The following is a 25,912-nucleotide window of genomic DNA, read 5'->3' as shown; positions in this document are numbered from 1 at the left end:
AAAACTGCAAATAGAACTACCTTATGACCCAGCAATCCCTCTACTGGGTATATATCCCAAAAACTCAGAAACATTGATACGTAAAGACACATGCAGCCCCATGTTTATTGCAGCATTGTTCACAGTGGCCAGGACATGGAAACAACCAAAAAGCCCATCAATAGATGACTGGATAAAGAAGATGTGGCACATATACACTATGGAATACTACTCAGCCATAAGAAATGATGACATCGGAACATTTACAGCAAAATGGTGGGATCTTGATAACATGATACGAAGCGAAATAAGTAAATCAGAAAAAACCAGGAACTGTATTATTCCATACGTAGGTGGGACATAATAGTGAAACTAAGAGACATTGATAAGAGTGTGGTGGTTACGGGGGGGAGGGGGGAATGGGAGAGGGAAAGGGGGTGGGGAGGGGCACAAAGAAAACAAGATAGAAGGTGACAGAGGACAATCTGACTTTGGGTGGTGGGTATGCAATATAATTGAACGACAAGATAACCTGGACTTGTTATCTTTGAATATATGTATCCTGATTTATTGATGTCACCCCATTAAAAAAATAAAATTATTAAAAAAAAAAAAAAAAGAAAGGCTATGGACTTTTGTATGTTAATTTTGTATCCTGCTACCTTACTGTATTGCCTTGTTTCTAGTAGTTTTTTTTTTGTATATTCTTTGGGGTTTTTGATGTATAGGATCATGTCATCTGCAAAAAGTGATACCTTTACTTCTTCTTTTCCGATATGGATGCCATTTATTTCTTTTCCTGGTCTGATTGCTCTGGCTAGAACCTCTAGCACCACATTAAATAAGAGTGGAGAGAGTGGACAACTCTGTCTTGTTCCTGATTTAAGGGGGAAAGCCTTCAGTTTTGTGCCATTCAATATGATGTTAGCTGATAGTTTATTATATATAGTCTTTATCATGTTGAGATATTTTTCTTCTATACCTATTTTGTTGAGAGTCTTAACCATAAAATTGTGTTGTATTTTATCGAATGCCTTTTCTGCATCTATTGATAAGATCATGTGATTTTTGTTCTTTGTTTTGTTGATATGGTGTATTACATTAACCGTTTTACAAATGTTGAACCATCCTTGAGATTCTGGAATGAATCCCACTTGATCATGATGTATTATTTTTTTAATATGTTGTTGTATTTGATTTGCTAGTATTTTGTTTAGTATTTTAGCATCTATATTCATTAGAGATATTGGTCTGTAGTTTTCTTTTTTTGTGCTGTCCTGGCCCTGTTTCGGTATGAGGGTTATGTTGGCCTCATAAAATGTGTTTGGAAGTATTGCTTCTTCTTCAATTTTTTGGAAGACTTTGAGTAGAATAGGAACCAAGTCTTCTTTGAATGTTTGATAGAATTCACTAGTATAACTGTCTGGGCCTGGATTTTTATTTTTGTGGAGGTTTTTAATAGTTTTTTTTATTTCTTTCCTACTAATTGGTCTGTTTAGGCTTTCTGCTTTTTCTTGACTCAGTCTAGGAAGGGTGTATTGTTCTAGGAATTTATCCATTTCTTCTAGATTGTTGAATTTAGTGGCATAAAGTTTTTCATAGTATTCTACAATAATTCTTTGTATATCTATGATGTCTGTGGTGATTTCTCCTCTTTCATTTTGGATTTTGTTTATATGAGTCCTTTCTCTTTTTTCCTTGGTAAGTCTTGCCAAGGGTTTGTCAATTTTGTTAATCTTTTCAAAGAACCAGCTCCTTGTTCTATTAATTTTTTCTATAGTTTTTCTTTTCTCTATTTCATTTATTTCTGCTCTGATTTTTATTACTCCTTTCTTCAGCTGGCTTTGGGTTGTCTTTGATCTTCTTTTTCCAGTTTCTTAAAGTGTTAACTGAAGTGGTTCACTTAAGCTCTCTTTTGTTTGTTTCATAAAGGCCTGAAGTGATATGAACTTCCGTATTATCACAGCTTTTGCTGCATCCCATAGATTCTGATATGTCATATTGTCATTTTCATTTTTCTGTATATATCTTTTGATCTCTACACTTATTTCTTCTTTGACCCATTCATTTTTTAAAAGTATGTTGTTTAGTTTCCACATTTTTATGGGATTTTTTCCCCTCTTTTTTGCAGTTGAATTCTAGTCTCAAGGCTTTATGAGTATAAAATATGCTTGGTACAACTTCGATTTTTCTGAATTTGCTGATGCTACTTTTGTGGCCCAACATGTGGTCAATTCTTGAGAATGTTGCACATACACTGGAGAAAAATGTATACTCTGTCACTTTGGGATGAAATGTCCTGTAGGTGTCTATCATATCCAGGTGCTGTAGTAATTTGTTTAAGGCCAATATATCTTTATTGATTCTCTGTTTGGATGACCGATCTAGAGCCGTCAGTGGTGTATTGAGGTCTCCAAATATGATTTTATTTTTGTTAGTTTTTGTTTTAAGGTCAATAAGTAGCTGTCTTATATATTTTGGTGCTCCTTGGTTTGTTGCATATATATTAAGAATTGTTATGTCTTCTTGATTCAGCATCCCCTTAATCATTCTGAAACGACCATTTTTGTCTCTGAGTACTTTTTGTGTCTTGTAGTCAGCATTATCAGATATGAGTATTGCTACGCCTGCTTTTTTTTGGATGTTATTTGCTTGGAGTATTGTTTTCCATCCTTTCACTTTGAATTTGTTTTTATCCTTGTTGCTTAGATGAGTTTCTTGTAGGCAGCATACAGTTGGATTTTCTTTTTTAATCCATTCTGCTAATCTGTGCCTTTTTATTGGTGAGTTTAATCCATTTACATTTTGTGTAACTATTGACACTTGTGGGTTCCCTATTGCCATTTTATACATTGCTTTCTGTCAGTTTTGTGTCTTGTTTGATTCTTCTCTTTTGTTTTTTTATTTTGTTTTTGTTTTGTTGTATTCCATACTTCTTTCCACTGTTGCTATCTTTTTTAAATCATGTGCTTCTGTGGTGGTTTTTTCAAGGGTGGTTACCATTAAGTAATGAAAAGGGTTCCTACCATGTTCATTGTAATGCATTGTCTTGTGAGTACTTCTATACTCCATCGTCCTTTACTACTGTTAATTTTTGTCCTCTCCTGCCCCCCATTTTTTTTATTGTCACAGTTTAAATTTGATTTTATTGTTTTCTTGGTGGAGCTTTTACTTGTGGTTTTGTTTTGTTTTGTTCTTTGTATCTGGTTGGAAAACCCCCTTTGGTAATTCCTGGAGTGGGGCTTTTCTGATGATAAATTCCCTCCTCTTTTCTGTATCTGTGAATGTTTTTATTCTCCTTCGTATTTGAAGGATAGCTTTGATGGGTATAGTATTCTTGGCTGAAAGTTCCTCTCTTTCAGGGCTTTAAATATTGGGGTCCACTCTCTTCTAGCTTGTAGAGTTTCTGCTGAGAAATCCGATGATAATCTAATGGGCCTTCCTTTAATGTTGTATTCTTCTTTTCCCTGGCTGCCTTGAGAATTTTTTCCTTGTTGTTGGTTCCAATTTCACTATGATGTACCTTGGAGTAGGTTTGTTGGGGTTAAGAAAACTCTGAGTTCTGTTTGCTTCTTGAATTTGAGGCTTTAGTTCTTTCCACAGGCTTGGGAAGTTCTCATCTATTATTTGTTTGAATATGTTCTCCATTCTATTTTCTCTCTTCTCCCTCAGATATACCTATTGTTTTTATGTTATTCTTTTTGATGGAGTCAGACAATTCCTGGGCTTTCTCATTTTTAAAAATTTTTGAGTCTCTTTCTTCTTCTCTGTTGTGCCTCACGTTGATTTTCTTCTATGTCACTAATCCTACCTTCTATCTGGCCTGTTCTATTAGCTAAGCTTGTTACTTCGTTTTTCAGCACGTGAATTGAGTTTTTCATTTCTGATTTGTTTTTATAGTTTCAATTTCCTTGGTAATATATTTTTTGTGTTCGTTGAGTTGTTTTCTGAGCTCCCTAAATTGCCTTTCTGTGTTTTCTTGTATATCTCTGAGTATTTTTAGGATTTCTATTTTAAATTCTCTGTCATTTAGCTCCAAGGTTTCCAATATAATAAATTTTTTTTTTTTTTTTTTTTTGTATTTTTCTGAAGCTGGAAACGGGGAGAGACAGTCAGACAGACTCCTGCATGCGCCCAACCGGGATCCACCTGGCACGCCCACCAGGGGCGACGCTCTGCCCACCAGGGGGCGATGCTCTGCCCCTCCGGGGCATCGCTCTGCCGAGACCAGAGCCACTCTAGCGCCTGGGGCAGAGGCCAAGGAGCCATCCCCAGCGAGCCCGGGCCATCTTTGCTCCATTGGAGCCTTGGCTGTGGGAGGGGAAGAGAGAGACAGAGAGGAAGGAGGGGAGGGGGTGGAGAAGCAAATGGGCGCTTCTCCTATGTGCCCCGGCCGGGAATCGAACCCGGGTCCCCCGCACGCCAGGTCGACGCTCTACCGCTGAGCCAACCGGCCAGGGCCTAATAAATTTTTTCTCCATAGATTTTTCCTCATCTATCTTTGCTACCTCTCTGTCTTTTGTATTCATGATATTCGATTTCCTTTTTCTTAATGGCATCTGAGAGTGGTTTTGTTGATATTACTAATGAGAATTAATGAAGAATAAAAAGTTAAAAAAAGGAAAAATTATTATTTCCCTTTTTTTTTTTACTCCTCTCCTCTCCCTTCCTTCTTGAGAGAATCTTGTGGTCAACTGTGAAGTATATTGTGCTAAATAGAACAAAAACTACCTATAATGGAGGGCCTGAGTTGGAGAGAAGTGATAAAGGGACAACAAAAAGGAGGTTTGGACCCACAAAATGTAAAAAAGGAAAAAATTTGGGTCAAGAGTAAAATGATTTGCTTTTAGATGATGGTTAACTAAGAGATATAATTAAAAGAATAAGAGGGAAACAGGAAAAATGGAAAAAATATTAAAATATTACTATTGTATTTAGTGGAGCAAAAACTATATAAAATGGAGAGCCAGGGTGGGTGCACTGCTAGTGAGTTAAAAAAGCAAAGTAAAAAACCCCAAAGCGCCACAAAGAAAAATTTGAGTCCCAAATAAAATAATTTGTTTGTGATTGAGGATTTAATGAGAGGAAAAGTAAAGGAGAAAAGAAGAAACTAATATAGAAGGAGAAAAAAAAAGAAAGAGGAAAACACAAAAAGAAGAAAAAATAACAAAAGGAGAAAGAGAGAGAGAGAGAGTTAAGGGTTTTTAGAATGCAACCCTCATAGAGAGAAAGGAAGAGAAAAAGAAAGATGAGAGATGTAACACTTATGTGTAGTGTAGTTCAAGGAGAGGAAAGAGTAAGACCGGCAGAGAATTAAACGACCAAATTGGAAAAGGAAGAAAATAATCAAGACAAGAAAATAAGAGAAACAAATGAACAAATATAATAAAATGGGATAGGTTATAAAATCTGTGGATTATTCTTGATTTTGAGAGGTTATCTTCTTGCTCTTTCTTTTCTCTCCCTCTTCCTGGTCAGTGACTCTGTACCCTGGGTTCTGCCCCTGTGGCACGTTTAGGTAGAGGTTTGCAGTTGATAAGTCTCTATGGCGATGTCATATATTGGGCTTCAGTTTCATTGGCAGTTGAGGCTCATAGCATTTGAAGGCTCTGACAATGAGAGAGTCCGTTTTCCCAGAGCCTCTTTCCTATTCTTTCCTTCCTGAATTAGCAGCCTGATGATCCAGCTATGGGGTTGCTGCTGCCTCTGCCTGGAGAGTATGAGGCTCAAAGAGCTGGCAAATCCCCACTCTATTCCCACTCAGCGCAGGGCTCTGGGTAAGGCTCAGTCAGTCAGAGCCGCTAACATAATCAGGCAGGGCTGGGAGCCAATTGTTTTCAAGGTGCCTTTCTTTTTTTTTTTTTTTTTCTTTTTTCCTTCTGAAGCTGGAAACAGGGAGAGACAGACAGACTCCCGCATGCGCCCGACTGGGATCCACCCGGCATGCCCACCATGGGGCGACGCTCTGCCCACCAGGGGGCGGTTCTCTGCCCATCCTGGGCATTGCCATGTTCCAACCAGAGCCACTCTAGCGCCTGAGACAGAGGCCACAGAGCCATCCCCAGCGCCCGGGCCATCTTTGCTCCAATGGAGCCTTGGCTGCGGGAGGGGAAGAGAGAGACAGAGAGGAAGGCGTGGCGGAGGGGTGGAGAAGCAAATGGGCGCTTCTCCTGTGTGCCCTGGCCGGGAATCGAACCCAGGTCCTCCACACGCTAGGCCGACGCTCTACCGCTGAGCCAACTGGCCAGGGCTCAAGGTGCCTTTCTATGCACCTCTAGGCACGTCCAGAATGCCTCAGCACTCTGTGGGTTCCCTTTCCCCAGGCTTTTTGCACTTTGTAACCTGTTTTGGCTGGATAGAAGATGCCCTAGTCACTGTTTGCAAAACAGGAGGACTTACAAGCTGCCTAATTCCACTTTTTAACATATAGTCCTGAGTATGAAAGCTCTGCCAATCAGAGGTTGCCCCCACCTCTATGTGCGTAGCATAACAAGAGGTACTAAAAAATATCTCCCCTTTTGTCTTAGATCGCTGGCCTGAGAGAGATCTTGTCAGTTAGGGTCGCATAGGTCAGTTGGGAGGCGAGCAGACTGTGGGTTAAGCTAATCCTTCATGGGTCTGTTAGTTTGTATGACTGGGTGAGGCATGCCATCTGCCTGGAGAAGTTTAAGTGTAGGGAATCTCGCTTTCGCACGCTGCTCTTCAGCGCGCAGGGGTGACACTGAGACTCCGGATTCGGCCCACACAAAGGCCTCTGACTCTGCCCCTCTGACGGGTAACACGGGTGCCCAATCCTGGGGGAATCCCTTGCCCACTCTCAGCGCTCGCCAACCAGGATATCACTCCAGCTGCCTCTTGCCCTGGATGTGGCACCCTCCCCTCCAGGAGAAGTTCGAGGGTAGGGGAATTTCGTCCCCACTCACTCCCCTTGTGCCGCTTTTTCAGGGCACAGGGGCAACACTGAGACTCCGGATTTGGCCCACACAAAGGCCTCTGACTCTGCCTCTATGTTCGGTAACACGGGCGCCCACTCCCGGGGCTCTAGGAGGAATCTCTCACCCACTATCTGCGCGCGCCGACCAGGAGATTGGGGCGAATGGCTGCCCCACTTGCCTTTTTTTTGTCTGGATTTGGTGCGAGCGTTAGCTTGTGTTGACTGGGTTGCCACAAGCACAATTTTTCCTCAACTTGGATGTCCGTGCCACAGCCTGGTTCTAGTCACACCCTATGCCCGCCTCAGTTCCTATACTCTCAGTTCCCAGTGAAAGCAGCCCTTATTTAGGTTAGTGAGGAAGGCGGAGTGTTTCTTCCTCCGTCTTATTTCCTTTGGGGTTGATTATATATTTAGCCAATTTTTTTGCTCGATCATACCTTTGCGTTTAGTGTGGAACTGCTGGAGGCTCCAAGGATAGATTTTTCTGTCTCTGGTTGAAGATCTTGTTGAATTTTTGGGGAGATTTATCGGTATCGCTCCTTACGGCGCCATTTCTCTGACGTCACTGTAATTTTTTAATGGTGTTTTAATGAATGAACAGAACTTTTTAATTTCAGTGCAGTCAAAAAGAGCAATCTTTTATTGCTAGTGCTTTCTGTACTTTATGAAATTCTTTCTTATACAGGGTCATCAAGCTTTTTTCATTTCTTGTTTTTTTAAAATTAATTACTTTATTTTTTATTGATTTAGAAAGAAAGAGAGATAGAGAGAAACCTCATCTGTTGTTTCATTCATTTATAAATTTATTGGTTAATTCCTTCCTATATGTGCCCTGACTGGAGATTGAACTGTCAACCTTAGTGTATCAGAATGACACTCTAGCCCATTGGTTCCCAACCTTTTTTGGGCCACGAACCAGTTTAATGTCAGAAAATATTTTCACGGATCGGCCTTTAGGGTGGGACGGATAAATGTATCACGTGATCGAGACAAGCATCAAGAGTGAGTCTTAGACGGATGTAACAGAGGGAATCTGGCCATTTAAAAAAAAAATAAAACATCGTTCAGACTTAAATATAAATAAAACGGAAATAATGTAAGTTATTTATTCTTTCTTTGCAGATCGGTACCTAATGGCCCACAGACTGGTACCAGTCTGCGGCCCGGGGGTTGGGTACCACTGCTCTAGCCAAATGAACTAACTGACCAGTGCCTCTTGTATTACTTTTTAGATGCTTAAAAAAAATACAAGCCTTTTAGGTTTAGGTTTCAGTCCTCTTGAAATTTCATTTTTTGTGAATGATGTGATGTTGAATTTAATTATTTTTCTATATGCATGAGCAATTATATTTTTATTGAAGAGATTATCCCTTGCCCCACTGCTCTGCAGGACCACCTCTATCATATGTCAAGTACCCATATATGTGCAGAACTGTTTTAAGACATTCTCTTCTGTCCCATTTGTTTTTGTTTATCCTTGTATCAATGATACATTGTCTTAATTGCAACAGCTTAAATGTAATAGCAATAATAAGTCTTGATGTCTGGTAGACCATGTCCTCCCACTCTATTATTCAATTTGCTTGCTTGCTCTTGGCCCTTAACATTTTCCTACAAATTTTAGAATTAGCTTATTATATTCCATAAAAGGACATTTTTGGATTTTGATTGAGATTGCATCAAATTGGTAGTAAATTTAGAGAATTAGCATCTTTATAACATAAATCTTAGAATAAAATTTTCACATTCTACAAAAATTTGTTGGTATTTTAATTAGAAATGCATTAAATAGATGGAGAGAATCTTTGCTACAACCAACTGGCTAGGACCTCTGCTAATGTTGAATAGCAGTCATCTGGATCCCACCTCAAAGGGAAAGCTTTCAAGGTTTCATTACTAAGTATGACATCTGTTGTAGGGGTTTTTTTGGTACCTTTATCAGATTAGTAAATTCTCTTTATTTTATTTTATTTTATTTTTTATTTATTTTTATTTTTTCTGAAGCTGGAAACGGGGAGAGACAGTCAGACAGACTCCCGCATGCGCCCGACCGGGGTCCACCCGGCACGCCCACCAGGGGTACGCTCTGCCCACCAGGGGGCGATGCTCTGCCCCTCCGGGGCGTCGCTCTGCCGTGACCAGAGCCACTCTAGTGCCTGGGGCAGAGGCCAAGGAGCCATCCCCAGCGCCCGGGCCATCTTTGCTCCAATGGAGCCTTGGCTGCGGGAGGGGAAGAGAGAGACAGAGAGGAAGGAGGGGGTGGGGGTGGAGAAGCAAATGGGTGCTTCTCCTATGTGCCCTGGCCGGGAATCGAACCTGGGTCCCCCGCACGCCAGGCCGACACTCTACCGCTGAGCCAACCGGCCAGGGCAGTAAATTCTCTTTTACTATGTATTTTGTAAATTATCATGAATGGATGTTGAATTTTATCAAATATGTTTTTGCTTTAATGCAATGATATTTTTTCTCCTTTATTAATATATAATTAACTACATGAATAACTTTTTATTAGGTTATATCTCTACATGGAGTATAACACAAATATAATGCATTTTGCACATTATATATTATATACAAATATATTATACATACCTTGAAACCCAAACCTTCAATTTGCCTTTGAAACTGTATTTCAGTTCTTAAAAATTACAGCCCTGCATATAGATCAATGAAAGCTATAGGGGGTAAAGATATTCACCCCTAAACTGTTTCTGGACAATTGCTGTATAACAAAAGTAGGCAAAAAGTGTGGTAATGTTACTTATTTTGCAAAACAAAAGATACTAACATTTTTATCACCAAAGATTTAAAGATTAAATACATAAGAATAACAAATATAAAATTCTTTAAAATAAAAAATAAAAGCTTGCTAAACAAAGTTGCATATTTGGTCACTTTTTTCAATCATGTATAAGGAAGAACAATAGTACCTTTATGTTAAATCATCACAAGTAAAAGCTTTTAAAAAGCTTTATTTTCTTTATAGAGGTCTGCAATTATATGTCATGAAGCCAGATAAAAAATCCTGCAGCTACTGAAATACCCATCTGAGTAGGGTGATATGAAATATTAGTAATCTGAGTCAGATTGAAGCTTGAAAGAGTATTTGAAATTGTTGTTGGTTCTTCTTTTTCATATTGGCTTAAATTTTCTATATGGTGTATTATATATGGAGTTTCTTTTGTAGGAATCCAAACGCCGAATGAATTACTTTTTAGATGTTTTTCTATTTCCTCAAGAAGATTTAGCTTTGAATTCAACTGTCCTTATGTGGCCTTGGAAAATTAATCCCATCTTTAATGAAAATGATGAGGTAAATATATTTTTCAGTATGTATTCTATATTCTGACATTTTAGGCACAGTGTTTATTTAATTTTCATAATACTTGCTGTCTTTAAAAAGTAACGTCATGTGTCTATATGAGTTTGGGGCTAGCAACATTCATGGCCCTACAGGCTTAGAACAGGCTGTTAGGCTTAACTCACAGGGTCTAGTAAGAAGTGAGGCTAATGTTAAAAGAAGCCAGAATTATTATATAACTTGATAATAATAGTAATAACAAGCACTGAACTAAGTGCTTTCCATTTATTAAATCATTTAATACTCACAAAAATTGCAAGTAATATTATTTTCCCCATTTCATAGATAAGAAAAGTCTCAGTTAAATAACTTGTGTGATATCATAGAGATAAGAAGTAGAAGAATTAGGATTCTGAATATATTTTAGATTTTGAAAAAGTTCTAATGTAAACCAGTTTCTTCTAAATCAGGAAGTAAGATGGTGTAAGTAAAAAGTCAGATAAACCAAAGGCTTAATCATATTTTGACTTTAATGATTTTTTTATATGACATTGGACATGCCTCTTAACCTCTGTAAGCCTAAATTTCTTCATCTCTGAAACAAGAATAATAATACCTGGTGATGTAGGTAAGGTTTTTAAATAGTTCTTGACATATGGTATGTGTTCAATAAATGGTTGATTTTTAATTATTATCCCAGAATCAGGTAAATAGTTAAAGTATCTGATTAATAAATATAAATGGTTACTGTCACTTTGGAAATATAGGGAAATTTTTCTGTGTGGTTTATTATTTTTTTGCATTTTAATATCAGTCAGTGTTTTATTTTTACACTCATTTTTACTTCTCTAATAGTTATTATTACTATACAAAGCATTAAGATTTCTGATTTGATAACTCCTTTGTAACAAAATAATTAACACAATTAAATTGTCTTTTAAAAAGCTCATTGAGAATGCTAAACATAAAAAAGAAAATGAACTAATAGCCAAGAGAGAGAAACTGATTTTGGAAATAGAAAAGGAATCACGCTGCATGGAAGAGTTTGCAGAATTTGCAAAACTGGACCACATGCAACAGGTCTGATAAATATATAAGATAGTAGTTATGCTGGCTCTTAGTTTAATACAGGACGTGTTACATAAGTTTAAAGATATAGAAAAACATGCGTTTACTTATGGCAAACAGGGGCTGACTCTTAGACCTAGTACTGGTACTATTTATATGATCTTTTTACCTTTTGCTCTTTGTCATAGTAATGCTGTGAAGTTGATATTTAAAGTTTCTATATATAGTCAGTCCCTGGGTTACAAACGAGATAGGTTCTGTAAGTTTGAAAGTGCTTTAAGTATTTATATGCACAGAAAAGTAAAAATAAATACTATGTTAAGACAAATATTTGTCTAGGTTGTATTTAATAGGCAAATGTACCTGTTCCAATTTACATACAAATTCAACTTAAGAACAAACCTACAGAACCCATCTCATTCCTAACCTGGGGACTGCCTGTCAATGCAAGGACATAGTTGATGCTGTATCATATAATCTTTTTTTTTTTTTTTTTTAACATTTTTTGAATATTTCTTAAGATAAAAAATTATTTGCTTTCAGTATGTGACTGATGTAAGACAACTACAAAAACGTATTCAGGAATCTGAAGAAGCAGTTCAATTTATTAATAAAGAAGAGGAACTTTTCAAATGGGAATTGACAAAATATCCTGAACTAGATAAATTAAAAGTTAACATTGAGCCCTATCAGAAGTTTTTTAGTTTAGTTTTGAAGTGGCAACGAACAGAAAAATGGTAAGTTCACGTAATGTTATAAAAATTAAGCAAGTGATGGAAAAGGATTCGTGAAATTAATGTGTATTGATTTTTTGGTGGTGTTGGCTAAGTTTTTGAAGTAGGACTTAGCCATTAATGTGAAAGAGAACTGAGTATCATATAGGAGAAGCATCAGTGTTGCTAAGGTATCACCAAGCTTGATAATATGTATAATATTTAAAGTATCACTTGGGTTTTCCAGCGGTGACTCATTTTCTTTTCTTTCTTTTTTTATTTTATTTTTTTGACAGAGACAGAGAGAGGGGCAGATAGGGACAGGCAGACAAGAAGGGAGAGAGATGAGAAGCATCAATTCTTTGTTGCAGCACCTTAGTTGTTCAAGGATTGCTTTCTCATATGTGCCTTGATGGTGGTGTGTGTGTGGGGGGGCTACAGCAGACTGAGTGACCCCTTGCTCAAGCCAGTGACCTTGGGCTCAAGCCAGTGACCAAGGGGTCATGTCCATGTTCCCACGCTAAAGCCAGAGGCCCTGCGCTCAAGCTGGTGAGCGTGCACTCAAGCCGGTGACCTCAGAGTTTGGAACCTGGGTCCTCCACGTCCCAGTCTGACACTCTATATCCACTGTGCCCTGGTCAGGCGGAGGTGACTAATTTTCTAATGCAATTAATTAATTAATTTGGTGAATGTTCACACCAAAAATTATAAGTAGGGAGTCAAAACTGCATTTTATTTAGATACTGTTAGTTATCATTTACAGTATAATGCATATTTTAGTCATACAGCATAACTGAAAACACGATTTTAATCTTATCTCCTACCATCAGCTCTGTGTGACTCAGAAAAACTGGTATCTGCTTTTGCCCTCACTTGTTTCTCTTGTAAAATGAGAGGTCTAGCCTAAAGAACCCCCAGGGTCCCTTCAAACTCCAAAAGTCTCTGAGTTTAATATTATATTTTCTTTTAATTCAGGTGGATGGATGGAGGGTTTTTGGACCTTAATGGGGAAAGCATGGAAGCTGACATAGATGACTTTTCCCGAGAGATTTTTAAGACACTGAAATTTTTCCAAATGAAGCAAAAGAAAGAATTACAAGAAAAAAGAAAGTTAGCAAAAAGACGATCTCTGGGAGAAGAGAAAGTTGAAGAAGAACCAAAAGATAATCCTACTATTACTATGTGCTCTACAGTAATGGAGAACATAAAAGCTTTTAAGGTATGAACACGCTTAATGATATTTTAGAAAGCCCTGGTAAAGCTCTTCACATCAAGTGTTAATGAAGAGAAATAGAAAGATTTGGAAGTAAAACCAAAGGTGACTCCAGAAAACTTTATCTATTACTGAAGCCATACTTTATTCTTCCCTGATGAAGTCACCAAAATCAATTTCTTCATAGAACAATGCTTGACAAAGACAAAAGACTATAATGACTAGCCACAATGATATAAAGAGGTTAAAAAATGAACAGGACAGACCAGTTAGCCTAAGGGCAGCAGCACAGTGTAGCAGTAAGGAAAGTTTTGGGATCACACTACCTAAGTTTATATCACAACTCTGTGCTTAGTAATAGCATATCTTAGGGGAGATATATAGCCTCTTGTATCTTAGTCACCTCATTTGTAAAGAGAGGATAATAACAGTTTTTTTTGACAGTTAACATTGCATCCAACTTTCCAAGGCAATAGTGACAAAGGTTTTAATGATAGTGCCAAGTTTCCACTGTCAGGTTACTTGAGTGTAAACTCTGTGATGGGTTTTTGAATTTTGTTTCTGTCTGTGTCTAGCACTCTGAGATTCCATTAGCTGTATGAAATTCTTTTTAAGTAACTACTTAAAATTATTTTCAATATTTAATGTATTTATATGGTTTTAAAAATATAAAAAGATATATCTAAAAAGTCTCCTCTTAATGTTTTTCACCCATGTTACTCAGGTTATCAATGTTACTATTTTCTTGTGTATACTTCCACAGTTTTGTTACACATAGAATAATTTGAATATAAATTCTTATCCTTTCATCTTTTTACATAAAATATAGCATGCTATGTGTATATTTCCCCTTTGTTTTGAATAATTTGTCTCAGGAGCCTTTTCTCATTGTATCTAAAGCTTTTTCATATTTATTGAGCAGTTGGATGGAGTTAGTCTTTTGTTTCCTTTCCAGCGTCTTAATGAGGTGCTCTCTACACAGCTTGGTGTGCTACTCTCAGCTTCTTCCATAGATGAGAAGATAATGAATTTTCAACGAAGCTAAATTTATCTACTTTGAGAATATGTCCTTTCAACTTTTTAGGTGTTAAAAATTTATTCATTTAACAAATACTTACTGAGTGTCTGTAATACTATATCATGTTCTGATGAATCCTGGAGAACATGATGGCAAGCAAAGATGATGATGATAAGAACTGGAAGGTTAAAATCAAAGTCCTTAATAATCAAAATTAAAATTTGGATATTCTATGGTCCTCCAATTTTAAAAAGAATTTATTAAATTATTATTTACAAAAAACAAAAACAAAAAGTTTTGACATTGTGTCAAATATTTTATTCTATTTATTAATTCATAAGAGAGCCAGTGAGATGGTGAGTCTGGTTCAAAGAGCATTTGAGGATCTGAGTATTTATGCGCAACTTAAAGGAATGTTAGAAAAAGATTAATAGTATTGATTGGTTACAGGGCAACATACCATAACACTAAGCCATTGTACCATTTAAGTTATCTTTTGGATTAGGCAGAAATTACTTGCATCTATACTGAACAGAAAACCTATAAATTAACACGTAATTTTTCAAAGTCTGGGACTATATAGTAAACAGTGAGCTGAACAAAATACAGTCTTTAATAAGTTAAATTTCCTTAGGTGGCCCTGTACCTCATATGACATTGAGAGAGCGTGCCACATACTTTTTTTTTCTTTTGCCTCTTCCTCCCAGGGTTAACAATTTTTAAAATGAAAGTATAGTTGATATACAATATTAAATTAGTTTCAAGTGTACAACATAGTGATTCTATATTTATATACCTTATAATGTGATCACTACAATACATCTATAAACCATTGGCCACTGCACAAAGTTATTACAATATTATTGACTATATTGCATGTACTGTACATTGTATCCCTGTGACTTATATCTTATAACTGGAAGTTTGTACTTCTTATTTCCCTTCAGTTTTTTCACCCAGCTCTTTACCCCCATTCTCTCTGGCAACATCGATTTGTTGCCTGTTTCTGTTTTGTTTGTTTATTTTTTTATTTTGATTCTACATATCTGAAATCATATAGTATTTGTCTTTCTGTATCAGGTTTATTTTATTTAGCATAATTTCCTCTAGGTCTATCTATGTTGTAAGAAATACCAAAATTTTCTTCTTCTTTTTTTTTTTTTTTTTTTTTTATAATAATTTTATTTTTTTAATGGGGTGACATCAATAAATCAGGATACATATATTCAAAGATAACAAGTCCAGGTTATCTTGTCGTTCAATTATGTTGCATACCCACCACCCAAAGTCAGATTGTCCTCTGTCACCTTCTATCTTGTTTTCTTTGTGCCCCTCCCCACCCCCTTTCCCTCTCCCATTCCCCCCTCCCCCCCGTAACCACCACACTCTTATCAATGTCTCTTAGTTTCACTATTATGTCCCACCTACGTATGGAATAATACAGTTCCTGGTTTTTTCTGATTTACTTATTTCGCTTCGTATCATGTTATCAAGATCCCACCATTTTGCTGTAAATGTTCCGATGTCATCATTTCTTATGGCTGAGTAGTATTCCATAGTGTATATGTGCCACATCTTCTTTATCCAGTCATCTATTGATGGGCTTTTTGGTTGTTTCCATGTCCTGGCCACTGTGAACAATGCTGCAATAAACATGGGGCTGCATGTGTCTTTACGTATCAATGTTTCTGAGTTTTGGGGATATATACCCAGTAGAGGGATTGCTGGGTCATAAGGTAGTTCTATTTTCAGTTTTTTGAGGAACCACCATACTTTCTTCCATAATGGTTGTTTCTTTCTTTTTTTTTTTTTTTTTTACATCACTTCATGCACTTTATTGAGAACCTTCTCTGCTGTGGAAGTCCTTTGAAGAACATTCACGCAGGCGACAGATATACTCACACAAGGCTGACTCTGGAGTCACCCACATGCCTCCTCCCCAGAATCCCCATTACCCACCTTCCTGTCCTGTTCCTTGAACTTCAGTTTCAGATCACCTCTAAGTCCAGATCATGTGGACAATGTCCATCCAAGTTCTGCCCCTTGGGAGAATTTGTTTTCACCACTGTCTCTTTTTTAAAATTAAATTTTAATTAATAGTGTTTACATGGATTCAAGTGTCCCACTGAATATAACTCCCTCACACCCAACCCTGTGTCCCTTTTCATACCCCTTTGCCACCCTCCCCTAACTTCTTCCCTCCTTCCCTCTAAGATTGGTGTCCTGTTATCTATAACTCTGTGTTATGTATATATAGTTTTACTAATCCCTTTACCTTCTCTGATCCCATCCCCATATCCCCCTTGCCTCTGACTGCTGTCCCTCTGGTCTCTGTGTCCCTGTCTCTGCCTCTATTCTGTTCCTCAGTTCACATTGTTCATTAGATTCCACATATATGTGAGATTATATGATATTTTTCTTACTCTGCTTGGCTTATTTCACTTAGCATAATAATCTTGAAATCCATCCATGCTGTCACAAAAGGTAATATTTCCTTCTTTTTCACAGTTGCATAGTATTCTATTGTGTATATGTACCACTGCTTTTTAATTTACATGTCCACTGATGGACAGTTGGGCTGTTTCCAGACCTTGGCTATTGTAAATAATGCTTCAATAAACATGGAGGTGCATATCTTCTTTTGAATCAGTGATTTGGTGTTCTTAGGCTATATTCCTAAAAGTGGGATAGCTGGGTCAAAAGGCAGTTCAATTTTTAATTTTTTGAGGAAACCCATTGTGGGCATAGCAGAGCAACCAAACGAGGCACCGCAATTGGCCCACCATAAAAGCTGGAACGCTCACTAGTGGGCGGGAGGGACCAGGTTGACCAGAACTGCAAAAGTGGGCAGTTTTTATAAAAAGGTTCCCCATCACGGGTCTATTTATTTCTTTTGCCCATTTTTTAAATGGATTGTTTACCTTCCTGGTCTTGAGTTTTAGAAGTTCTTCATAAATTTATTAACTCTTTATCAGATGTATTGGTGAATACATTCTCCCATTGTGTGGGTTGTCTTTTTATTTTGTCCATGGTGTCTTTTGCTGTGCAAAAGCTTTTCAGTTTGATATAGTCCCATTTGTTCATCCAGTCCTTTATTTCACTTGCCTGTGGAGATAAATCAACAAAAATATTGCTACGAGAGATATTGGAGAGTTTACTGCCTATGTTTTCTTCCAAGATGTTTATGGTTTCACAACTTACATTTAAGTCCTTTATCCATTTTGGGTTTATTTTTGTGAATGGTGTAAGTTGGTTTTTTTCATTTTTTTGCATGTACCTGTTCAATTTTCCCAACACCATTTATTAAAGAGACTGTCTTTACTCCAGTATATACTCTTACCTCCTTTGTCAAATATCAATTGACCATAAAGAAGTTTGTTTGTTTCTGGGTTTTCTGTTCTGTTCCATTGATTTATATGCTTGTTTTTATGCCAGTACCAAGCTGTTTTGAGTACAGTGGCCTTGTAGTATAACTTGATATCAGGAAATGTGATACCTCCCACTTTATTCTTCATTTTCAAGATTGCTGAGGCTATTCGTGTTCTTTTTTGCTTCTATATAAATTTTTGGAATACTTGTTCTATATCTTTGAAGTATGCCATTGGTATTTTAATAGGAATTGCATTGAATTTATAGATTGCTTTGAGTAATATAGACATTTTAATGATGTTTATTCTTCCTATCCATGGACACTTGTTTACTTCCACTTGTTTGCATCTTCCTTGATTTTTTTTTTTATCAATGTTTTATAATTTTTCAAGTACAAGTCCTTTACCTCCTTGGTTAAATTTACTCCTAGGTACTTTATTTTTTTTGTTGTTGCAATAGTGAAGGGGATTGTTTCCTTAATTTCTCTTTCAGACAGTTTAGTGTTGGTTTACAAAAGTGCCACTGATTTCTTAATATTAATTTTATATCCTGCTACCTTGCTGAATTCATTTACCAGGTCCGGTAGTTTTTTGACTTAGACTTTAGGGTTTTCTATGTACAGCAGTGGTCCCCAACCTTTTTTGGGCCATGGACCAGTTTAATGTCAGAAAATATTTTCATAGACCGGCCTTTAGGGTGGGATGGATAAATGTATCATGTGACCGAGACAAGCGTCAAGAGTGAGTCTTAGACAGATGTAACAGAGGGAATCTGGTAATTATTTAAAAATAAAACATTGTTCAGACTTAAATATAAATAAAACGGAAATAATGTAAGTTATTTATTCTTTCTCTGTGGACCGGTAACAAATGGCCTACGGACCGGTACCGGTCTGCGGCCCGGGGGTTGGGGACCACTGACATACAGTATCATGTCATAAGCAAATAATGATAGTTTTACTTCTTCTTTTTCAATTTGGATGCCTTTTATTACTTCTTCTTGCCTGAATGCTGTGGCTGGGGCTTTCCAGAACTATGTTGAGTAAGAGTGGTGAAAGGGGGCACCCCTGCCTTGTTCCTGATCTTACAAGGAATGCTTTTAATTTTTGTTTATTGAATATGATGTTGGCCATGGGTTTGTCATAGGTGGCCTTTATCATGTTGAGGTATGTTCCCCGTATTCCTACTTTGCTGAGAGTTTTGATCAAAAATGGGTGCTAGATTTTATCAAATGCTTTTTCTGCATTTATTGATATTATGAGATTTTTCTCCTTTCTTTTGTTTATGTGATGAATCACACCGATTGATTTGTGAATATGGTATCAGCCTTACCTCCCCAGAATAAATTCCACTTTATCATGATGTATGATTTATTTCATGTATTGCTGCATTTGGTTTACTAATATTTTGTTGAGAATTTTAGCATCTAAATTCATGAAAGCTGGAACACCCACTAGTGGGCGGCAGGGACCAGGTTGACCAGCACTGCAAAAGTGGATGGTTTTTATAAAAAGGTTCACCATCATGGACCTAGGTTGTCCAATTTTTTGGCATAGAGATATTCATAGTATTTTTTTACAATCCTTTGTTTATCTGTGGTGTCAGTTGTTACTTCTCCACTTTCATTTCTTATTTTATTTATTTGAGTCCTCTGTTTTTTTCTTGATGAATCTTGTTAAAAGTTCATCAATTTTGTTTACCTTTTCAAAGAACCAGTTCTTGGTTTCACTGATCCTCTGTATTGTTTTTTTAGCCTCTATGTCATTTATTTCTGCTCTGATCTTTATTTAATTTTCTTCCTTCTACTGCCTCTTGGCTTTGTTTGCTGTTCTTTTTCTAGTTCTTTTAGATGCAGGGTTAAGTTGTGTATTTGAGCTTTTTCTTGCTTCTTAAGGTATGCCTGTAATGCTATGAACTTACCTCTCAGGACTGCTTTTGCTGTGTCCCATAAATTTTGAGTTGTTGTATGTTCCTTTTCATTTGTTTCAAGGAAATTTTTGATTTCTTCCTTGATCTTATTGTTAACTTATTTGTTATTTCATAACATGCTATTTAGCCTCCAAGTGTTTGAATGTTTTTCAGTTTTTCTATTGTAGTTGATTTCTAGTTTCATGCCATTGTGATCAGAGAAGATGCTTGATATGATTTCAATCTTCTTAAATTTATTGGGACTTGTTTTGTGTCCTAACCTGTTGTCTATTCTGGAGAATGGAGCATGAGCACTTGAAAAAAATGTATATTCTGCTCCTTTAGGGTGAAAGGTTCTGAACACATCTATTAAATCCTGTTGATCTAGTGTGTCATTTAAGGCTGCTGTTTTTAAATTTTCTTTCTTGAGGATCTATCTAGTGATGTTAGTGGGGTATTAAAATCCTCTACTATTATAGTATTGCTGTTGATCTCACCCTTTATGTCCATCAAAATCTGCTTTATTCATTTAGGTGCTTGTATATTAGGTGCATAGATATTTACAATGCTTATATCCTCCTGTTGGATTGCTCCCTTTATCATTATGTAGTGACCTTTTTTATCTCTTACTATAGGCTTTGTTTTAAAGTCTATTTTATCAGATATAAGTATTGTTACCCCAGCTCTTTTTTCATTTCATTTGTGTGAAACACTTTCTTCTATCCCTTCACTTTTAGTCTATGTGCTTCTTTTTTTTTTTTTTTTTTTTTTTTTTCTGAAGTTGGAAACAGGGAGGCAGTCAGACAGACTCCCGCATGTGCCCGACCGGGATCCACCTGGCATGCCCACCAGGGGGCGATGCTGTGCCCATCTGGGGCATTGCTCTGTTGCAACCAGAGCCATTCTAGCGCCTGAGGCAGAGGCCATGGAGCCATCCTCAGCGCCCGGGCCAACTTTGCTCTAATGGAGCCTCGGCTGCAGGAGGGGAAGAGAAAGACAGAGAGGAAGTAGAGAGGGAGGGGTGGAGAAGCAGATGGGTGCTTCTCCTGTGCCCTGGCTAGGAATTGAACCCGGGACTCCTGCATGCCAGGCCAATGCTCTACCACTGAGCCAACCGGCCAGGGCCTAGTCTATGTGATTCTTTTGTTCTGAGGTGTGTCTCTTGTGGACAGCATATGTAGGGGCCTGTTTTCTTATCCGTCTTTTGATTGGAGCATTTAATCCATTTACACTTCAGGTTATTATTGATATGTAGTTTTTATTACCATTTTATTCTTTAAATTTACAGTCCTCTTTTTCTCAAAAATTTTTTCTTTGTTTTTTTTATAGCAAGCCCCTTAACATTTCTTTCAGTACTGGTTTGGTTGTAATGAATTCCTTCCTTGAGGTATTTTTTTTTTGTTTTTGTCTGGGAAGCTTTTTATTTCTCCTTCAATTTTAAATGATATCCTTGCTGGATAAAGAAATCTTGGTCGTAGATTCTTGCTTTGCATCACTTTGAATATTTCTTGCCAATTCTCTCTGTCCTCAAGTATTTTTGTTGAGAAGTTGGATGTCATCCTTATAGGGGCTCCTCTGTAGGTAATTAACTACTTTTCTCTTGCAGCTTTTAGTATTCTTTCTTTGTCTCTTAACTTTGACACTTTAATTATGATGTGTCTTGCTGTAGGCTTCCTTGGATTCCTCTTTAATAGAACTTTATGTGCTTCTTGAACTTGTGTGGCTTTGTCTATCAATTTAGGGAAATTTTCAGCTATGATTTCTTCAAATAGTCTCTCTATTCCTCATTCTTTCTCTTCTCTTTTCAGAACCCCTATGATGCAGATGTTGTTTCTCGTCATGTTGTCCCAGAGCTCTCTTAGTTTCCTCAGACTTTTTGAGCCTTTTTTCTTTTTGGTGTTCTGCTTCCGTGCTTTTGTTTATCTTGCCCTCTAAATTGCTGATTTTTCCTCTGCTGTATCCACCCTGCTTTTAATTCCTTCTAGTGTAGTCTTTATTTCTGATATTGTATTTGTCATTTATGATGGGTACTTTTTTATGATTTCAATGTCCTTTTTGATGCTTGCTATCTCTTTATTTAGGTGCTCATTATGTCCATCCATTGTTGCTCTAAGATCCCTTAGCATCCTAAAAATCATTGTTTTATACTCTGCATCTGGTATTTTGGCTACTTCCATCTCATTCAGTTCTTTTTCTAGGGATTTTTCTTGTTGATTCATTTCTCTATCTGCCCATTTTGTCTGTGTATTAGGTAGCACTGTCTGACCTTGAAATTTTTGTGTGGTCTTTATGAAGGAGATGGGCTCAGTGTTATTGTCCTCCAGGCCACTTGTTTTGCTTGTTCTAGGAATGCTTCTTGAGGGTACTATTTTCCCTCTTGTTGTATGTATTAGTTGCAGTTTGTCTTTTGTACATTTATAAAAAAAAGTGGATACGTTTATCCCTTCAGGCTGACTGGCTCTAAGGGTCAACCTTGATTATGTGTATTACACACTGTGCAATGTCTATCCTGTTGGGCATATTCTCCACAGTGTCTGGTGCCTGCTAGACTCCACTTTTGGGTGTGCTGCTTATGTAGGTAGTTGAGTCTAGGGCTGGTGCTGTCTGCCACTCACTACCAGTAGTGTTGGCTCTAGTTCTTCTTGGGTTGGTGTCAGCTCTTGTTTGTAATCTGCTGTGGGCTACCAGTCTGCAGCTACTATACTTTTTGTGGTTTGTATCTGTGTTTTCTGTGCCCTGTACTGTGGGAGGGGCCAACCTTTGTATAAGGATCAGCTTCCTTCTGTTTAGAGATGACAACAGCTCCATAAAAGCCCCAAGCTCTGTAAGATTTGTCTCCAGTTTTCAGCTGCTCCTCCTCCTCTTGCAGCTGCCTGGTCTTCCCACAGAGTCTTCTGGACTCTGATTGGTCTAACCCAACCAACCCGTCTACAGGTTGCACACTTGGTGGGTTAGGGCAGTTGAGGTTGTGAAAACAACCTTTGAGGGACCTCCTACTTCAGGCGTCTCTTGGTCAGGAGTTCAGTACAGGGAATGTGGCCTCTACTTCAGAGCTTGATCCCTCAGCCACTGCTGGATACTCAAATTTTATTTCTCTCCAACAAGATGAGCAGTAACTTCAGACCGAGTGTGGCCAACAGTCCCCTCTGCAGAAGTTCTTTCAGCTGTTGAGATCCCAGTCTCAGGGAGGAAGACTGAGAGAATCCTCTCCTGGGGCTGACTGTGCCCCTCCCAATGGTGGCTAAGCCGCTCAACCAGATCCAACAATAGACTCACAGGCACCCACACTTTATTCATTTTAGAGAGGAGAGAGAAATGGAGAGAGAGAGACAGAGAGGGAGAAAGAGAGGAGAGAGAGACAGAGAGAGAAGGTGGGGAGGAGCTGGAAGCATCAACTCCCATATGTGCCTTGACCAGGCAAGCCCAGGGTTTTGAACCGGCGACCTCAGCATTTCCAGGTCGACGCTTTATCCACTGCGCCACCACAGGTCAGGCGGCACCCGCACTTTAAATGTCCATGCTCCAAGTTTCTCTCCCTTCCCTCTGTGGAATCTAGCCTAGCTTGACAGAATATAGAGTGCCTAAGCTCGCTGGCTGTGAATCTCCACCCTTTTCAATGTACATGAGCCGCTCTGTCGGTGCTGATCACAGAGAGTGGAACTCACCTCAGCTGGGCCAGTTGTGAGCTGCTTTTCCTAGCAAGGGTTGTTAGGTGCTGAACCGATGCTTTCTGCAGCTGGTTCCTGGATGTGCCAGCCCTGGGCCTCCATAGCAGGAGTATAGCACAGACCATTGGGAGACACTGCCCATGACTGGCCCTCAGCAACCTTCTTGGTCCTACAGGCAATTACAAGTTTGTGGCTGCCTCTGGTAGGCCCAAGTGTACATGGAAATACCTAACTCCTAAGCTGACTTTTACCCACTCTGGTCTTAGGGGAAATTCTGCTCAAATGGCCAAGTTTTCCTGAGTCCCACCTCTTGCAGCCTCTGTCTGCTGGCTGCTTGTTAGGCTCAGTCGCTAAAAAAGCATCTGCTAGAGTCTAGAGCAGGAGTGGCCAAGTTTTTGCCCCACAGGCCAGATTAGAAAGAAAACTTTTTTCATGGGCCAGATGAAATATTAAAATTAAAAAAATGTTAAATACAAAAATGATTCATTTAAGTAAACAAAATTTTATTATGTAATTTGTTTATGAATAAATGAGTGAAAAAAATTTAATATACAATATTATTTTAATAAAAATATTTTTAATAAAAATATAATTATATGCGTCCAAACTATTGCAATCAATCAAAACAATATTTAATTAATAGAATAAGCTTGAAGGGGTTATATTGCAAATAAAACAATTATTTTGTTTTACAGACAGCCTGGACACGTTTTCAGTTATCAACTGCAGCTATTGTCTATGTTACAGTGCCACTTAAGTCAGCACACTTGACCACAAAAATAACGAATTGTTTGACCTTGGGTGTGCACTGGCAAACTCCGCCTAAAAGAATATGGGTTTCACATTGCTGCTTAACATCAAACAGTTCATATCGAGTACAGACGAGTACAAAAGTTGTAAATTTTTATAATGGAATTTTTTTTAAAAATAAAGAAGTATCGCGAATTCATTCAACCAATTATTGGAAGTTAACCTTAGATTAATCACGCGGAATTCTTTTCCGCGTATCACTATCTTCTTAAATACCTTGATTTCCAATAATCAAAGATGCTTCTGCTTCTGAGTAGCTGAGATTTTAAAGTAGCACAGAATATTAAAAATTTAATCGTGGGCTGCATAAACTCATTATGTGGGCCCTCAGGCCATATGTTGGCCATGCTTAATCTAGACCTGTGGCAATTCGGGAATTAGAAAGGGTGGTGGATGTGGATCCGTCCCACAGCCCCAGGTGTCAGTCTGTCCAGACTTTTTCATAGAGTGTGCCTTCTGAGACTTAGAGGTATGGTCTGCCTGCTCTCTGAACATACTCATCTGAGTCTCTGGTGAGGTAGAAGCATCAGTCATAGAGTCAGGAGAGTGTGTTGGGGAGCTCCAGTCTCAATACCAGAAAACTAAGTCACTGACACACCCCCTGCTTCCTGGCCTCTCAGAATGACCATCGCCATGCCTGGGGTAGGAGAGACTCCCAGGGCAGCATAGCTGCTTTTTCCCAGGTGATGCCACTCAGAGAGGATTACTCCACCCAAGAAAGATGGCAACTGCAGTACTGCAGTATGACTCAGCACAGGGGTTCCGGTTTCCATCCCCTACAGCAGGGGTCCCCAAACTTTTTACACAGGGGGCCAGTTCACTGTCCCTCAGACTGTTGGAGGGCCGGATTATAAAAAAAACTATGAACAAATCCCTATGCACACTGCACATATCTTATTTTAAAGTAAAAAAATAAAATGGGAACAAATACAATATTTTTTTTTAATAAATTTTTATTAATGATAATGGGATGACATTAATAAATCAGGGTATATATATTCAAAGAAAACATGTCTAGGTTATTTTGTCATTAAATTATGTTGCATACCCCTCGCCCAAAGTCAGATTGTCCCCCGCCTCCCTCTATCTAGTTCTCTGAGCCCCTCCCCCTCCCCCTAACTCTCTCCCTCCCTCCCTCCCATATCCTCCCTCCCCCCACCCCTGGTAACCACCACACTCTTGTCCATGTCTCTTAGTCTCGTTTTTATGTTCCACCAATGTATGGAATCATGTAGTTCTTGTTTTTTTCTGATTTACTTATTTCACTCTGTATAATGTTATCCAGATCCCACCATTTTGCTGTAAATGATCTGATGTCATCATTTCTTATGGCTGAGTAGTATTCCATAGTGTATATGTGCCACATCTTCTTTATCCAGTCTTCTATTGAAGGGCTTTTTGGTTGTTTCCATGTCTTGGCCACTGTGAACAGTGCTGCAGTGAACATGGGGCTACATGTGTCTTTACGTATCAATGTTTCTGAGGTTTTGGGGTATATACCCAGTAGAGGGATTGCTGGGTCATAAGGTAGTTCTATTTTCAGTTTTTTGAGGAACCACCATACTTTCCTCCATAATGGTTGTACTACTTTACAGTCCCACCAACAGTGGATGAGAGTTCCCTTTTCTCCGCAGCCTCTCCAACATTTGCTATTACCCGTCTTGTTGATAATAGCTAATCTAACAGGGGTGAGGTGGTATCTCATTGTAGTTTTGATTTGCATTTCTCTAATAACTAATGAAGCTGAGCATCTTTTCATATATCTGTTGGCCATTTGTATTTCTTCCTGGGAGAAGTGTCTGTTCATGTCCTCTTCCCATTTTTTTATTGGATTGTTTGTTTGTTTGTTGTTGAGTTTTATGAGTTCTTTGTAAATTTTGGATATTAGGCCCTTATCTGAGCTGTTGTTTGAAAATATCATTTCCCATTTAG

The 25,912-nt window shown here is 38.1% G+C and overlaps 1 protein-coding gene across 1 annotated transcript in view; it reads left to right on the top strand.

Moving 5' to 3' along the window:
* Positions 1-25,912, top strand: part of DNAH12 (dynein axonemal heavy chain 12) — a 399,320-nt gene that overhangs the window by 75,449 nt on the left and 297,959 nt on the right. Inside the window, exons 14-17 of the mRNA XM_066351331.1 lie at positions 10,101-10,226; positions 11,160-11,294; positions 11,826-12,019; positions 12,971-13,214. Coding sequence (XP_066207428.1) covers positions 10,101-10,226; positions 11,160-11,294; positions 11,826-12,019; positions 12,971-13,214 — 699 coding nt within the window. The remainder of the gene's footprint in view (positions 1-10,100; positions 10,227-11,159; positions 11,295-11,825; positions 12,020-12,970; positions 13,215-25,912) is intronic.

This window comes from Saccopteryx leptura, chromosome 10, assembly GCF_036850995.1.
Source record: "Saccopteryx leptura isolate mSacLep1 chromosome 10, mSacLep1_pri_phased_curated, whole genome shotgun sequence".
Classification (NCBI taxonomy): domain Eukaryota; kingdom Metazoa; phylum Chordata; class Mammalia; order Chiroptera; family Emballonuridae; genus Saccopteryx; species Saccopteryx leptura.
The sequence above is the reverse complement of the archived record's forward strand: the minus strand, read 5'-3'. Positions and strand labels throughout refer to the sequence as shown.